The 17191-nt window shown below is 38.6% G+C and overlaps 2 protein-coding genes across 2 annotated transcripts; one reads left to right on the top strand and one right to left on the bottom strand.

Moving 5' to 3' along the window:
• Positions 1–331: 331 nt before the first annotated feature.
• On the top strand, positions 332–9554 carry tuba7l (tubulin, alpha 7 like; the record flags this gene model as incomplete). The annotated part of the gene is given in 15 exon segments (XM_079860467.1): positions 332–346; positions 462–722; positions 1765–1858; positions 4951–5336; positions 5429–5624; positions 5724–5814; positions 6146–6203; positions 6205–6266; positions 6268–6311; positions 6996–7144; positions 7214–7318; positions 7407–7410; positions 8003–8097; positions 8101–8208; positions 9198–9554. Coding segments are annotated over 15 exon segments (1974 nt in total). The 3' UTR covers positions 9504–9554.
• A 602-nt stretch (positions 9555–10156) lies between these two features.
• On the bottom strand, positions 10157–13922 carry vps37bb (VPS37B subunit of ESCRT-I b). The gene is made up of 4 exons (XM_079861320.1): positions 13728–13922; positions 12339–12510; positions 11293–11363; positions 10157–11189 (listed from the first exon to the last, which is right to left on the bottom strand). The coding sequence occupies exons 1-4, from the start codon at positions 13839–13841 to the stop codon at positions 10812–10814; spliced, it is 735 nt and encodes a 244-aa protein (XP_079717446.1). The 5' UTR covers positions 13842–13922; the 3' UTR covers positions 10157–10811.
• Positions 13923–17191: the final 3269 nt, after the last annotated feature.

The following is a 17191-nucleotide window of genomic DNA, read 5'->3' on the forward strand; positions in this document are numbered from 1 at the left end:
CAATCCATTTGAGCTAATATTTAGATTTAAAACGCTTTATCACAACGGAAATTCCCGTTATATTAAGATTATATTTAAATATTTGAGGTGTGGACCAATAATAATCCTCTAACATGTGATTGACATCCATATTATAATTATTTTCAGAATTAATCCAATAACCGAGAAGGTGGGCGGGATCAGAAAGCCTGCGAATTAATAAAAAAAAAAAAACGGCATCGGCACCTACGAGAAGATTTCTACGCATCCAAATCAGAATTATTATTATCAATTATCAATTTTCTTTCTACTATAGTATTTACATTAAACCACCTTAATATACTCCTTAAAAATGGTGAATAAATTTGTCAGTATTCGAAAAAGTTAAGCCGTTAGCCGACCAACGGTCATTCTTCTTTTCAGATTTATAAGCTTCACTTTAATCAATAATATAATGCTTAATGATCAAATTAAACGAGTAGGCAAAAAAAAAAAAAAAAAAACTTTTTGACTTTGTAATTAATTTGATTCAATTTTCCCGCGAGTCTATCTCCATTCATGTGGGTCAGGCGGGAGTTCAGATCGGTAACGCTTGCTGGGTCTGTAGTCGTCTCGAGCACGGCATTCAGGCGGACGGACACAACAAGCCCAGCGACCAGACCACCTCAGGCAGAGATCAATCCTTCTTCAACGGAAACATGTTTCCAGAGCCGTGTTCGTGGACCTCGAACCCACTGTCGTTGGTAAAGAGACATTTACACTTCCCTACCTTTTTAGACTTTAACAAGAAATAAAAAAAATACCACACTACAGTTAGTGTAACTAGCCTACTGTAAATCATAATAAATATCAACTAATATCAAGTTACCAAATTGTATTGTTGTAAAAGTGATGAACCTGATTTGTTGATCAACAACCAATCAGATTTGAGGGACAAGTTACAGTTAAAGGGTTAGTTCACCCAAAAATGAAAATTCTGTCAGTAATTACTCACCCTCATGTTGTTCCAACCGCGTAAGACCTTCGTTCATCTTCGGAACACAAATTAAGATATTTTTTATTAAATCTGAGAGCTGGATCACTTCTCCATAGGCTGCTAGGTGACCGAAACTTGCTGGCCCAGAAAAGTTATTAAAGAGATCGTTAATATAGTCCAAGTGACTGCAGTGGCTTAATCTTAAGTATATCAAGCGACGAGAATACTTTTTGTGCGCAAAAACAAACAAAAATAACGACTTTATTCCACTATTCATTTCCTTCTCTCTGGGCCTCGTAGTGTTTTTGCGCAGCGCGTCTGTGTTGCACGTCATCACGCATCACACACATGACCAGCTTCGGCCAATTGTGAGCCTACGTGGTGACGTGTAACACAGACGCGCAGCGCAAAAACACTACGTGAACCAACTAGAGGCCCAGAGAGAAGGAAATGAATAGTGGAATAAAGTCGTTATTTTTGTTTGTTTTTGCGCACAAAAAGTATTCTCGTCGCTTGATATACTTAAGATTAAGCCACTGTAGTCACTTGGACTATATTAACGATCTCTTTAATAACTTTTCTGGGCCAGCAAGTTTCGGTCACCTAGAAGCCTATGGAGAAGTGATCCAGCTCTCAGATTTAATCAAAAATATCTTAATTTGTGTTCCGAAGATGAACGAAGGTCTTACGGGGTTGGAACAACATGAGGGTGAGTAATTACTGACAGAATTGTCATTTTTGGGTGAACTAACCCTTTAAGGGTTAGTTCATGCAAAAATGAATATAATTCTATAAATAAACACTTTCAGGTCACGGCATCTATATCGTGTCATCTTTGCCTCCTCCTCTTTCGATTCCGACCAACCCTATGTTTCAAGAGCCAGTCGTTTCAAAGAAATCAACGTGAGTTTCTAACATACACCATGACTGTTCAGAAAATGGCGGGGGGAGGGTTTTCCGGCAGGACAAAAGGAAGAGGGGAGAATACCTCGGCTCTTAAAACATGATCACCCACCAGAAAATGACAAAAATAAAAAAATAAACAAACAGTCTTATGGTCTTATAAAATAATTATGAGTTACAATTTGCAAATATTTGTACTTTTTTAAGTCACCTCAACTCCAGTAAACTATGTAGTGCCGCAGGGATCTGTGTTAGGCCCTCTGTTATTCTCAATATATATGCTGCCACTTGGAAATATTATAAGGAAACATGGAATTAGTTTCCATTGTTATGCTGATGACACTCAAATCTATATTTCATCACGGCCAGATGAAAACGCTAAATTATCCAAATTGACAGAGTGTGTTAAAGATATAAAAGATTGGATGACACGCAATTTTCTTTTATTAAATCCAGACAAGACAGAGGTACTAATCATCGGTTCAAAAAAACGCCCACAAAACCTCTCACACTACAACTTTAACATAGTAGGATGTCCTGTTACTTTATCCTCTACAGTAAAAGACCTGGGTGTTATACTAGACTGCAACCTGTCTTTTGAAAATCATATTTCATGTTACAAGAACAGCCTTTTTCCACCTTAGAAACATTGCTAAGCTACGTAATATGCTATCAGTTTCTGATGCAGAAAAGTTAGTTCATGCGTTCATGACATCGAGACTAGATTACTGTAATGCTTTATTAGCTGGTTGTCCTGCATCCTCAATAAACAAGCTACAGTTAGTCCAAAATGCCCCCGCTAGAGTTCTTACTAGATCAAGAAAATATGATCATATAACACCAATTTTATCATCACTACATTGGTTACCTATAAAGTCCCGTATTAATTACAAGGTATTGCTACTGACTTATAAAGCCCTAAACTAGGGGTGTCAAACTCAGTTCCTGGAGGGCCACAACCCTGCAGAGTTTAGCTTCAACCCTAATTAAACACACCTGATCCAGCTAATCAAGGTCTTCAGGATTACTAGAAACTTCCAGGCAGGTGTTTTTGGAGCTGGTTGGAGATAAACTCTGCAGGACAGTGGCCCTCCAGGACTGGAGTTTGACACATGTGCCCTAAACGGCTTAGCTCCAGTCTATTTAACGGACCTTCTATCGCCCTATAATCCATCGCGCTCTTTAAGATCACTAAATTCGAGGCTTTTGGTCATACCTAGGATATCCAGATCCACCAAAGGAGGGAGAGCATTTTCACATTTAGCTCCAAAACTCTGGAATAGTCTTCCAGATACTGTTCGTTGCTCAGACACGCTCTCCCAGTTTAAAACTTGATTAAAGACGCATCTTTTCGGCCAGGCATTCATATAATACTTTTAATCTTACAGTTAAATCCGACCTCTAGTTCATAAACGCCAGAGGAGAACTGGCCCCTGACTGAGCCTGGGTTCTCCCAAGGTTGTTTTTTTTCTCCATCAGGTCACCTGATGGAGTTTTTTTCGGTTCCTTGCCACTGTTGCCTTTGGCTTGCTCAGTTGGGGATATTTAATTTAATTAATCAATCAATCAACAATACTATTGATCAGCATTACCAAACGTGGACGTTTTCCACTAGAAAAAAACATTGATGTATTATTTTAATTTAATACTGTGAAGCTGCTTTGATACAATCTGTATTGTGAAAAGCACTATATAAATAAACTTGACTTGACTTGACTTGACCTAAGGTATATACACGTTCAATGAGGCACTTTGTCCGACATGAATTTGAGCGGGAGCGGCGCATCCTCATTAAAACACCTCAAGTTAAATTAACGTTCATGTTAAATGCTGTTTTAAAGGTCATTTCAACACATCTGTGTAATTTCACATTATCTGGTTAACGTTAGGACAGCACGCATTGTAATAACATGCAATTTAACAACATTTCAAGCCATTAAGTTAACATTATGTTTAAGTTACTTATAAACCATAAAAGTAACGTTAATAACGTTAATCATAATTTCTATAACATTAAGTTATTTGAGGACCCAATAAAAATGAATCTAGACTTCATTTTATAAAAGGAACTTTTAATAACATGAAAAAGATGAACATCAACAAAAAACTATATACATTTAAGGTTAGGTTTCCCCCTTTCCCTGGTGTGTCCTGGCCTCTCTCCCCGCCTGTTAAAAAGAAAAACCATTACTGCTTTAAAAACACTTAAAGCCATAAGTATAAGAACTCACAACAGTATTAACATTACAATTTTAATATTAAGTTACAGAAAAGCTTACAAATGCAGGTCTTCTTTTGGTAATGTTATGTTGGGGAAGAATGTCAGGGAAAAAGAGATACAGCAGGGAAATGCTAGACGCAGCAGTAAAGTCAGGAGAAAGTGTGAGGAGTGTCTCACAGAAATTTGGGATACCGAAGTCTACCCTGTCAGACCACAAGCTGGGGAAATCTGAAAATGGGCCTCATCCAAATAGGGCCCTTACCCTGGAGGAAGAAGAATATCTTTAGTCAATTATATTGTTTGGATGGCAGATCATGGTTTTCCACTAACAAGAACCATTGTCAAGTGTCTTGCCCTGGAAATAATTAAAGAGAGCAGCCGGAAGACTCTGGTCAACCTGGAGACGGGGTTGAGTGACAACTGGTGGGTCTGCTTCAAAGTTCGCCACCCAGAGCTGACCACCCGGACACCGGACTCCCTTGATAGGGCCAGGGTTCTTGCTGCAACACCTGAGGGAATAGATCATTTTTAGCGCAATTTTACACCGGACAAAATTGCGATTGTTAACTCATGATTTCTGTTCTGTCTGTGCGCACCAATCTTGCTCTTCTATCTACTCCTCAACCAGACCACCTAGAGACTTCGGGTTTTCGGCATTATGTTAAGGAAGGTCTAATCTCGGGAACGCACAAAAAAAAAAAAAAAAAAAAAACAAACAAACAAACAAACAAACAAACAAAAAAAAAAATACAGGAAAAGATTTACTATCTCTTAGTGTTGTGATCCCATGAGGTCAGAAAATTGCGCTAAAACACTCACCGAGTTTTTATTACTTGTTTCATGTTACTTACAAAATTATTAACCTCCACAGTCTGCATGACAAACCTCATCAGCTGTGGAACTGTGATGAGACGGGCTTCGGAGATAAGCCAAAGTAAAAGGAGATCTGCCAGAAGGGAAAGCGCCACATCTACCGGCAGCAGACGACCACCAGGGAGCACATCACTGTGCACACAGCAGTTAGTGCAGCTGGTGAGTGTCCCTCTCTTCATAATATATCCCCGCTGCCTTCCCAGTGTGGCGTATGCCTTGGGTGGGCCAGAAAATAGCCTTTACGGCTATGTGGACAAAGGCTACATGACGGCAGAGCTGTTTTTGAAATGGTTGGACCATTTCATTAAGTATGCCCCTCCTGCACGCCTTCTAGTCCTTATAATGGACCAGCACGAAACCCACTGTGGCCGTCAAATAATAGACGTAGAAAACCAAATTGACATTCTCCTCCTACCCCCCCCCCCCAATTCCCCCCCACCCCACACCCCACACCCCACACAACTCACATGCTGCAGCCACTGGACATTAGTGTTTTCAACCCCCTGAAGGGAGTGTTCAGCACCCTGGCCAGTCGCATGGGCCTGGTGAGAGGAGACATGGTGGTGGGCAAGAAGCACTTCTCCTCTGTGCTGAAACATGCCTATGAAAAGGCCGTCACTGCAGCCAACATCAAGGCAGGATTCCGGAAGGCAGGCAATGGACATGACACAGGTTAGGTTCTTCATTGTATTCCCTAAAAATATTCCTATTGTGTTATGCAACTCATAATGTGAACAATACCAGTTTTTAACTTGAGCACTCTCTATCTAGATTGTAAAGCTCATGCCCACTGCAGCCGCTGCTCCCTCATCTGCTGTGCCCACCTGCTCCACTTCACCTGTCTGTCCTACTTGCAACAAAAGTACAAAAAATCACTTGGTGGAAACTGGCCTCATTCCACAATATTTAGCGGACATCCTGGTCACACCCACATTTGGCCAGAGAGCGGAAGGGATACGGCGTCGGGTGCCACTGCAAGCCCGGGTCATTACAAGTGACGATTATGTGGCACACCTTGACAACCTGGAGGCCAAAGAAAAAGAAGAACAGAAGAAGAAAAGGAAGGAGGAACTTGCTTCAGGAGAAGAATAGGGAAGCAAAAAGGGCTAGACAGGCTAAGGCAGCAAGAAGAGGAGCGCCTGCAGTGGATGATGGCAGCTACTGTTCAATCTGCAAAAGCACCTTGCCACCAGGGCCACCGCTTGCTGGGAGCTGTACTGTCTCGAGCACGGCATTCAGGCGGACGGACACAAGCCCAGCGAGCGACCAGACCACCTCAGGCGGAGATCAATCCTTCAACGAGACCGGCGTGAAACGTTCCCAGAGCCGTGTTCGTGGACCTTGAACACACTGTCGTTGGTAAAGAGACATTTACACTTTTACCTTTTTAGACTTTAACAAAAAATTTAAAAATACCACACTACAGTTAATGTAACTACTGTAAATCATAATAAATATCAACTAATACCAAGTTACCAAACTGTATTGTTGTAAAAGTGATGAACCTGATTTGATAAGTGATGAACCTGATTTGATGATTAACAACCAATCAACCAATCAGATTTGAGGGACAAGTTACAGTTAAAGGGTTAGTTCACGCAAAAATGAAAATTCTGTCAGTAATTACCTAACGTTATATGGGGAGGCTGCAGACAGAAAATTTTATTTTATATTTTCTGTTTTCATTTTTCAAATCTGAGTTGAAATTTTTGTCATTTTTATGTGTATTCAATAAAAAATTGTCAATTTTGATTGCATGGTGGCTTAAATAGTGAGTTCACCCAAAAATGAAAACACTTGAGGGTGAATCATCATTTACTCACCCTCAAGTTTTCTAGACTGAACCTGTAGTATGAATTTCTACGCTGTTTTCTTTTGAAGAATATGGGAAACCAAACAGTTGTTGGAACAGTATTTTTTTCCATACTATGGAAGTCAATGTACATCAACTGTTTGATTACCCATATTCTTTAAAATATCTTCTTTTGTCTTCAGCAGAAGAAAGAAATTCAATTTTGTTCAAATTAATTTTTTCCCATTCAGATGAGGTTCGAAGTGGAACATACAGACAGCTGTTTCACCCAGAGCAGCTGATAACTGGGAAGGAGGACGCCGCCAACAATTATGCCAGAGGCCATTACACCATTGGCAAGGAAATCATAGACCTGGTACTTGACCGCATACGCAAACTGGTAAGACAATTTTTCTGTTTGGTTATACTTCTTTATAGATGAATTAATAGTTTGTGCCTTTGTTTTTAGTGTGATCATTGCATTGGACTACAAGGATTCCTCATCTTTCACAGCTTTGGCGGTGGAACTGGATCGGGTTTTACTTCATTGTTGATGGAGAGGTTGTCCCTTGAAGCTTGAATTTGCCGTTTATCCTTCGCCTAAGGTACCATATTTTTTTAAATTTGGTTCCCTTCACTTTCAAGTCGCAATGAAACTGTAGTACCGTCAGATATTTTCTTATAAATTGTGACCTGCATACGAGTGAAATGGATTATTGAAAAAGGAAAAATGATGGCAGGCTACTAGGCTCAATCTGTCAGCAGAAGCTTGCATTTGTAAGAATGGGGCGGGGTTTAAGTGGACTAAATGATTTTAAAATTTTTAAATAACAGATATCACCATGAAACTTCCTCAGTTGATTACTTACACAAGTATATAAAAAAATGTAATACAAGTTTTTGAAATATGTATGTTTAATTATGTAAATTAGGCATCATCTCATTAAATATGTGTGATTTTGCATATATATTTTCGGTAGATAGATCTGAATATATGATAAAGCCAGGTGCAAAATTTTGTTTACACACAAGATGAAAAAAAATTTCAGAGGGATTTCAGGATATATGCTTTCATTACCTAGGAAATCAAAATATACTGTCCATAGCCTTAAAAAAATAAATTTTCGCCATATTTTTTTGAATAAAATGTCAAATATATCAAGCTGACACAAAATGATTTTGTATGATTTGTAACCAGGCACTAAAGCGATTACCCATAAAACGTGCTTTGAACCAATCGGACTGGTTGGGTCCTAAGCCCGGACTCATCACACCAAACTGACCGGATTATTCACCACACCGGCCAATCAGATGGTGAAGTGTGACCCCTGGCACGGGAAGTACACGGCTTGCTGAATGCTGTACCGTGGAGACGTGGTTCCAAAGGATGTCAATGCCGCCATTGGAAGAATAAAGACCAAGAGGACCATTCAGTTTGTGGACTGGTGTCCCACAGGGTTCAAGGTCAGTCTGTGTCGTTGAAGGGCAATTGACCCTTCGCTAAGCCCCGCCCTCCTTAGTTACTGTTGCTACACCTGACAAGCTTTCGCGCCTGGCACGTCTATTACAATATGTATGCACCGGCGTCAGACATTCCCAAGGAGATAATTAGTCATTTTTGGCGAACAGGTGAAATATCTGAGAGAGCAAGACATAATATGCAACCGATTACAGCAGGGGTGCCCAACCCTGCTCCTGCCGATCGACTGTCCTGCACAGCTCATCTCCAACCCTAATCAAACACACCTGCCTTTAATTTTCAAGACCTTAATTGGTTGCTTCAGGTGTGTTTGATTAGGGTTGGAGATAAACTCTGCAGGACAGTCGATCGGCAGGAGCAGGGTTGGGCACCCCTGGATTAGAGAATAATTTAATCAATGTTTCCCTCGCTCGAAAGCTTGTCAGACCTCCCGCGCCTAGTTACGGTTGCTAAGCCACGATTGGTCTTTGGCTTAGCGAAGGGTCAATTCACACTTCACCGACAGACACTCGCCAACCGCAACAGACACTTCATTGGGTTTTGTTGGATCAGTGGGTTACCCGATGGCGCCTGTTTTCAACATTCAATCTGGGTTTGTTGGATTGTGGAAAGTCTGAGAAATTACGTACTGTAAATTAGACTTGTAGACTTGCCTGATAAACATATGATAGACAGCAGTAAAGATCATGTGACACTGAAGACTGGAGTAATGATGCTGAAAATTCAGTTTCGATCACAGGAATAAATTACATTCTAAAATATATTAAGATAATATTTCACAATATTACAGTTTTTACTGCATTTTGTGGTTCAAATAGATCCAGCCTTGGTGAGCAGAAGAGACTTCTTTCAAAAACATTTTAAAAATCTCACAGAACCCACACTTTTAAAACAGTATTGTAAACATTTGCATGATGTTGTTATGTGTGGAAAAATGTGTTTCTTAAACTGCTTTTCTTCTTACTATAATCAGGTCGGTATCAACTATCAGCCGCCAACTGTGGTTCCAGGAGGTGATCTGGCCAAAGTTCAAAGGGCAGTCTGTATGTTGAGCAACACCACAGCCATCGCCGAGGCCTGGGCCCGTCTGGATCACAAGTTTGATCTAATGTACGCAAAGAGAGCCTTCGTGCACTGGTATGTCGGAGAAGGAATGGAGGAGGGCGAGTTTGCGGAGGCCCGTGAAGATTTGGCCGCTCTCGAGAAAGATTACGAAGTCCGGACGGAGAAGGTGAGGAGGGAGAAGAATAAATGGGATTTACACAGCAATAAATATTGACATTTGACTTTTGTTAGTATTTTGTTTATTAATGAGCATAAAAAAAATCTAGTCACCAATAACCACTAATCCAAACAGCTACAATGTACAGTACTTTACATAAGGAGTGTTACAGGTTACCACACTATAGATAAAACAGTTCAAAGGGTTCTGCACCATTAATTGTCTTCAGAAACAGAAAGTTGTAGATGGCTTCGAAGATTCATCAAAGCACAGCGACGGCGTGATTAAATGCTTTCTTCATTAAACATCACTTGTTTGTTCTGTTGCAAGGCACATTTTGATTTCTTTTACCTGTACTTACATCAGACTCTCTAACGTTACAGACTTGCATAATAACATCCTTCATAGAAAATGTGCACAAGAACTGTCACAACCCAGCATGACAACTTTTAAAGTACCTGCACTTCTCTGCAAAGACAGATACAGTGCCAAAATAGATCACTTTACATCTCGGAAACGTTGTAAACGGTGTTCTGATTATTTTAATAATATAATCTTCTGTTTAATATGGTAGCTGTTTAAGGATAGTTCGATTCAGTTTAGGATAATTAAACTGTTTGCTAAAGTCTGATTAACACCAAGAAAGTCTTTCTATAGCAGACCTACAGTCAGGCTGGTCTGTTAATGCCACGTAAGCATTTAAACATTTATTGTTTAAATGAAAACAAAAATCAAAGGTTAAGTCCAACAAAACTATTCCAAACCAGTTAACGGAGCGCTCATGGTACAGGTGGAGTGCATCTTTGGTCAGTTTTTAACCCAGAAGTGTGAAATTCAAATATCGTCTCATTATCGTTACAGTGACGAAAGGAAGGTTTCCTCACAAAAGTACACAGTAAAATTGTCTTATATGTGCATAAGAATCTTTTTTCTGCCGTTTTTTTGAGTGTCAAATCCATTTCATTATCTTCAGTCATGAGAAATGCAATACCCCCCATTGTTAATAAGTCATTTACATTACTCACTTTTGATTCTGAATCACAGTCTTAATGCATCTTATAGCATTTAAACTGATATTAATATATTGTTAACCAACAAGTTGGTCCACACAAAATCTGCTGATTATGGGGGGAAAAGACCAAATGATGTGGACTGGATTTAAATGTGTTAAATTAGAGATAATTACATCTGCCTAAATATTTAATACATACAACTGGCAGAGAATGTGCAGATATCTGCAGAGTTCTGTGTGGACCCGCTAATGAGTCAGAAACCCACAGCGGTTTAAGAACAAAGTGCATCTAAAGAAAAAGCGGGAGAAAATGGCGTTTCACATTCTAATGGAGGGGATCAGGCAGAAGATCATCATTGCATTATAAACCCCGCCTGCGGAGGAAGACCAGCGCCGGGGCCTTGAGGGTATGGACATGAATATGATGGCACCATGTTTGGCAGAGGAGCACTGACGCTCTGAGAGTTGTAAGGGTGTGACGTGGCTGATGGTCTTACGTGAGCTGGAGAACCATTAGCTAGCCTTTGGAAAGGTGCGCTGGAGTTAAGGGTCTCCTGAGCTTGTGAAGGATCATTACGGGAACCCTGAGGAAGATGAACACCCTTCAGCACCATCTCCTGTAGCTTATCGATCTTCACGCGCCTCAGATGCGCCAGCGTCCTCTTGCTCTGGTAGTCGTCAACGAAGCTGTCCAGAGGCAACGATCCATCCAAGAATGAATCGGCCATGTTCTAGAAAACATGTGGGAGAATCTTAAGACGTTACACATCTCGTAAGAGTTAAAAATCAGCAAATGAGGTTCTGCATTTCTGAAAATAGGAAAAACGTCCTCACCTCTGTTTCCTCCTCGATCTTGGCTCCTTCGGTTTGCAAAAGAGCCAACAACGTGTCTAGCGAAATGTTTCCTGAAAAAGATCAGATTTGAAAAAAAAAATCATGATTACATACAGAACAAACTTAAATATTTTGATATGCTGAAATTCACCAAGTGGTATCCAGTTGTCTCTCATTAATATCTTAGCATTTTTGTCAATCTGATCAAACAATAAATCATGGAGGGATAATTAAGGTCAACAGAAGATCAAGTTGTGCATAGAAAAGTCATGTCACTGCATCCTTTAAAGGGCTCATATACAGTCAGTGATGGAGGAAATCCTCATAATATGGGTGTGTGTTTTGCATAGTGTGTATAACTTTACATCAGTGTGGTTTCTTTTGGAAATTATTCTTTGTATTGCCGAAACTCTAGTCTGTCTGCCGTATCCTAGTGACCCTGATAAACACGATTACTTTCAAAACTTTTGCTCAGGTAAACTGACACTGAAAGTATGGAGAAAGCTGGATGAATACAGAGCAAGAAATATAAGCCTTCCACAGAGACATTTGTGTGTCAGTTTGAGCTGACATGATCAGTATCCAGTGCAGCTCAAGACAGCAGCAAATCTCTCTCTATAAAAAGGAAGCATTATGTGGCCAAACAGGTTCATCGGGATGTTTTATTGTTTTACACCAAAGGAGGAAGACAAAAAAAGTTTGGATACATAAAAGGAGTGTTCTTTTATGTTCCCGTCTACACTATTTAAAGTTTTCGAAGTATTTGGATACTTAAATCACACTTATGTAATTGCATGTGTGTGTCAAATGCGTCAGGATCTTCACTCTTCACTAACTTCACTTTTCTTTATCATTTTGAGTCGTTTCTGTGATTTTCAGTGCATGTATGAAGTCGGTTCTCCCTAATTTCACACAGGTGTTCTATTAGAGGAACCGGACCCAAATAACTATTAACAAAATCTTTATTTTCAACGTTATCTATTGTTTGATCATTTTAAACAACACATGTTTTTGAAGTGGTCTGAAGAGTGTGGTGTTCACGTCACCTAGCGTGGACTTGCGGATCTGATAGGACTCGTGCAGATCTTGTAAACAGCAGTAGCGTTTGGTCAGCTGGATCTTCTGATGGTCCAGTTCAGGCTGAAGGCTCAGGTTCTGCTCGGCCAGGCTGCGGTTGCTGGCGATCGTCAGCTCTTTGTTCTGTTGCATTTCCTGCATCTGTGACGACAACAAAGTCACAAACAAGAGAAGCTAGTCAACCCTCTGGTCTCCGAGGTGAAATCAATGTGCAACATATGGGAAACAATACTCTAATATGGAATTCACAAAGTAAAATAAACACAAGAAATGATTCCTGCGTCAACTTTGGGTCATCCTGACCAGACCAGTTATATAAATGAAAACCACTGCATGCATTCTGCATGGAAAACTTGCAATTTATGATAGTGTATGTTGCAAGGATCTTTTCAAATATTTAACAATGCAAAGCAAGATTATTTATACAGCAAATACACAATAAAGTGTTTTATACTGGAATAAAGACAAATGTCAAGAACTTAAAGAAACATATTTTTAATATATATATATATATATATATATATATATATGAAGAGTTCAGATGCAAAAGCCTGTAAGTGCCATCTGAAATTTTCTTCTTGAATAATTTTTATCAAGCTTGTATATATAAGTTCAGTAATTTCACTTAAATAGCAATGAAAATTACCTATTAATTGTCATTTAAGTGAAATTATTGAACTTAAATATAAGAGCTTGATAAAAATTATCATTCAAGAAGAAAAATTCAGATGGCACTTACAGGCTTTTGCATCTGAACTCTTCATATATATATATATATATATATATATATATATATATGTGTGTGTGTGTGTGTGTGTGTGTGTGTGTGTGTGTGTATTAGTTAAAAATGGACCTAAGACGATTTAATAAATCATTTAAAAATCAAAGGTTACATGAAACATTAATAATTAATAATCCCTTGAAGGTAATATCGGTATTGTTATACATAGTGATTAAATGGCTGAACATGATCAGTCCAGAAGAGATTTACATGTTTGTTTGACAGCATCTGTCTGTTCATACACAATAAATACTGTACATGCCAGTGTACATCATATTTTTGTCTTTATTTTATATGAGCAGTTCCTATTGCCTTCATTCTGAACTATAACACTGTTTTCATGCCATCTCCGTATCCTGCCCCTCCTTCCGTCAACAACACTTTTTAATTCAACCAATATTGACGCAGTCAAAGGTGAAAGGTCTCCATTCAAGATAATAATAAATGAACACAACAGCAGCAGTGAAATCAAAGCTCGCGCACCTGTCACTGACCTACACTCACTGTCAGGAGAAACTATGATCATATTTCAGGATAAAATGAGCGTTTCGTGGCTGACATGTATGCGGTCACCCACCTCGTCCGTCTCCCTGACGATTTTCCGGAGCTTGTCGTCGTCCTCCAGCAGTTCGTGTAGCTGTGAGTCGGAGTACGAGTGAAATCTGTTCTCGAAGCCGGACATTTCTCCCATGGCTTTGTTATTGTGTGTCAGTCTCCTCCGCTACCGCAGGAAAGTCTCTAGTGTTTCTCCTCGACCGGAAGTCGAGTAATTCCCGACAAATCAGCGCCTGTGAATGGACGTGACGTCGCGCGCGTGGACGTGTGAGCGACGTCAAGAGGCCATTCATGGAAAAGGATTTGGTAAATATAGTTTTTATTATATAATTTGTATATAACTATAATTCAGTTAACATCTTTACGTTTATACATTCACATTAATTTTTCTAGAATTTGGACACGATTGTTTTTCATTTATATTATTAATTATATTATATATAATTAAATGTTTTAATAATTGTTTTCAATTAAAATCACAATAATTTTAGTGTATCACTTCTGTTTTTTTATTTAAGCATCCGTTTTATTTTCCTTAAAGGGATAGTTCACCCAAAAATAAAAATTCTGTTCCTCACCATCATGTCGTTCCAAACCCATAAGCCAGGGGTTCCCAACCTTTTTTGTGCCAGGGACCAGCATATTCATAAAAAAAATTCCAGGGACCAGTTGTCAATTTTAAGATGCATCGTTTGGAACATATCACTGTGTAAAACAGTAACAGCCTATCATTTATTTGCATAATGAACTAGATGGCAACAAAGGCTACTTGTATGAATATACCAATCTTTTTAAACTTTCAGACCGGTTCACAAAATATTTCCCTTTTCTGCCATACAATTAGGTCTACTTCAAAAGCAACTCACACAGCACTCACTCACTAGCAGGTGGCAGTAATGGCAAATTGTATGAAAATACCAGTCCATTTCACCTGACAAATCTCTCCAGAACCACTAAAGACAATCACTTCAACAGCAACTTAGTGTTTTCAACAGGTGACAACAAAGGCTAATTGTATGAAAATAAGTGCCAGTTTCAACAATCAGACAGTTTCAGAATACAATAGCAAACACATAACTTAGTGATTTCAGCCAATCATTTTTAAAGTATAAAATTAGAGATTAAACTTTAACCTTTAACAAAAAATACCAAATCAGACCAATGAGAACAAAACTATTTTAATGTGAGCATGAACTGCTTATTGATATTACTATATTTGTAGCTGTGCACAAGACAAGCTGTTCTTCCTGAGCATCCATAAAAAACATATGCATCCAAAACAATGCACACAAATTCCAGGATACAATAAAACGAAATTTAAAAAGGTCTGCTTTACAAATATGAACGAAAACCAGCTTACAGTTTTTCACCACAAATAACACACAACGGATTTGGCGCCACGGAATCGCCTGTTGTCATAAATCCATACCTAATGTATGAGGTATCGTATTTATGAAGCGTGACTTTTTCTCTCTCGCTATTTTCGAGTTGGTCATCGCCTTTCCTTTTACCAGAACTGTCCGCAATGAAATTAGCCATTGAAAAAAATATCGCGGCCCGCTCATCTCTCCACTTCCCTGTCACTTCAGGTGCAGCGCGCTTTTTTGCAGTCCGTTCAGATATGACGCGTTGCTAAGCAATCGCAAGGCGCTCAAAGAAACACATTTTAATCTATTTATTGTTTAGGTTTTGGATTAAATAACATGACGTCATAGCACTTAAAAAAAGCATATAAAAAAGAAAATAATTATTACTATAAAAAAAAAAAAAAAAAAAAAAAAAAAACATTATTCTGGGAATATTTCAAGGCCCGGTACTAACGGGTCCACGGACCGGCACCGGTCCGGGGACCGGGGGTTGGGAATCACTGCCATAAGCCTTTCATTCATCTTCGAAACACAAATTAAGATATTTTTAATGAAATCTGAGAACTTTCTGTCTCTCCATTGACAGCTACGCAACTACCACTACACACAAATGTTCATAAAGAGATCATAAAACTATTCAATATGAATTGAGCGGTTTAGTACAAATTTTCTGAAGAGACACGATTGCTTTATATGATGAACAGATTGAATTTAGGCTTTTATTCACATATAAACATTCATCAACTCACACATCAGTTGTGGTAAATGGAAGCTCAAACATGTTCACTTGACGTGTGAGAACCAATGAGGTTCATTGGTTGAGCTGCTGTTAATGTGCACTGATTAATATTTATATGTGAATAAAAGACTAAATTCAATCTGTTCATCATATAAAGCGATCGAGTCTCTTAAGAAAATTTGGACTAAACCGCTCAATTCATATGGATTATTTTTATGATCTCTTTATGAACTTTTTGAAGCATCAAAGTGGTAGTTGCGTAGCTGTCAATGGAGGGGCAGAAATTTCTCAAATTTCATCAAAAACATCTTCATTTGCATCTCATAAGAAAATTATTTCATTTTCTTATTGATTTAACCCACAGATTAACCATAGTTTCTGCCACAAATACTAAAGTTACAACCGATAATAAATAAATGAGACCACTATCTCAGAATTATTATTATTTTTTGTCAGTGTTGGCTATGGTCCTTTGATATTTAGCATGGTACTGAATGATTGTATTCATATTATATTCATATATAATGGTATTTAAGGCCTGTTCACTATACGATAAAGATATATAGTTCTAAAAATCTTTCTAAATATATCAGTCCCCACCACAACTATAACAGTAACTGCTCAGAGAAAGAATACCATTGGAAACACTTTCAGAACGATTTTCCCCCGCTGATGAACGATAAAAACATTGACAGCCAATCAGAATCCATCCTGCTGTAACGAGCTCGAGCATTTAAAGTGACAGACGAGACGACATAAACAGAACGATATCGTGCGTTGGTGTAGACGCTAATACAGTTATCATTATCCTGATAGTTATCGTTCTTGGCGTGAACGGGCTTTTACATGCTACTCCAAAGTACCCAATAAAATAACATTCTAAATGTTACCATGAAAAGTAGGGGGAGCGCGGGGCACAACGTAACACGGGGCTAGTTGTAACACACTTGTTTTAAATACTATATAGAGAAAAAATTGCGCCAAAAATGTTTTTTTTTTGGAAGATATCCATAGACATTTATTAAACCATAGCAAAAGAAAATTTCTTACTTAAGTTAATTTTTCATCTCTATTTTTTGTGTTTATTTAAAATAAGACAAATCTGATATTATTTTAATCTCCAAGATGTTATTTAACAGTTGAGATAGTTCTTTAATGCTTCGCTAACTAGCAGAAGACACTAGCAGGGTTTAAATCACAGTTGTGCAGGCGGGGGCATGTTGTAACACTGCGTTACAATGAGCCCCTATTAGAAATATGCTATTATATTCCATACTTTTATTAATTTTATTGAGAAAACGTGAGAAAAAGGTGAATAAAGACTGAGAGTCAATGTTCAGAAATTACTAATTATTTATTTGTTTTGAACTATGTTGTATA

The sequence above is a fragment of the Squalius cephalus genome, assembly GCF_949319135.1.
Source record: "Squalius cephalus genome assembly, chromosome: 24".
NCBI lineage: Eukaryota > Metazoa > Chordata > Actinopteri > Cypriniformes > Leuciscidae > Squalius > Squalius cephalus.

Excerpts from the sequence above, each read along its gene's own strand:
- vps37bb (XM_079861320.1), bottom strand. The coding sequence starts at position 13,841 with ATGGGAGAAATGTCCGGCTTCGAGAACAGATTTCACTCGTACTCCGAC. Across the intron at positions 12,511-13,727 it reads TCGTCAGGGAGACGGACGAG|ATGCAGGAAATGCAACAGAA; the intron begins GTGGGTGACCGC and ends TTGTCGTCACAG. Across the intron at positions 11,364-12,338 it reads GATCCGCAAGTCCACGCTAG|GAAACATTTCGCTAGACACG; the intron begins GTGACGTGAACA and ends GATCTTTTTCAG.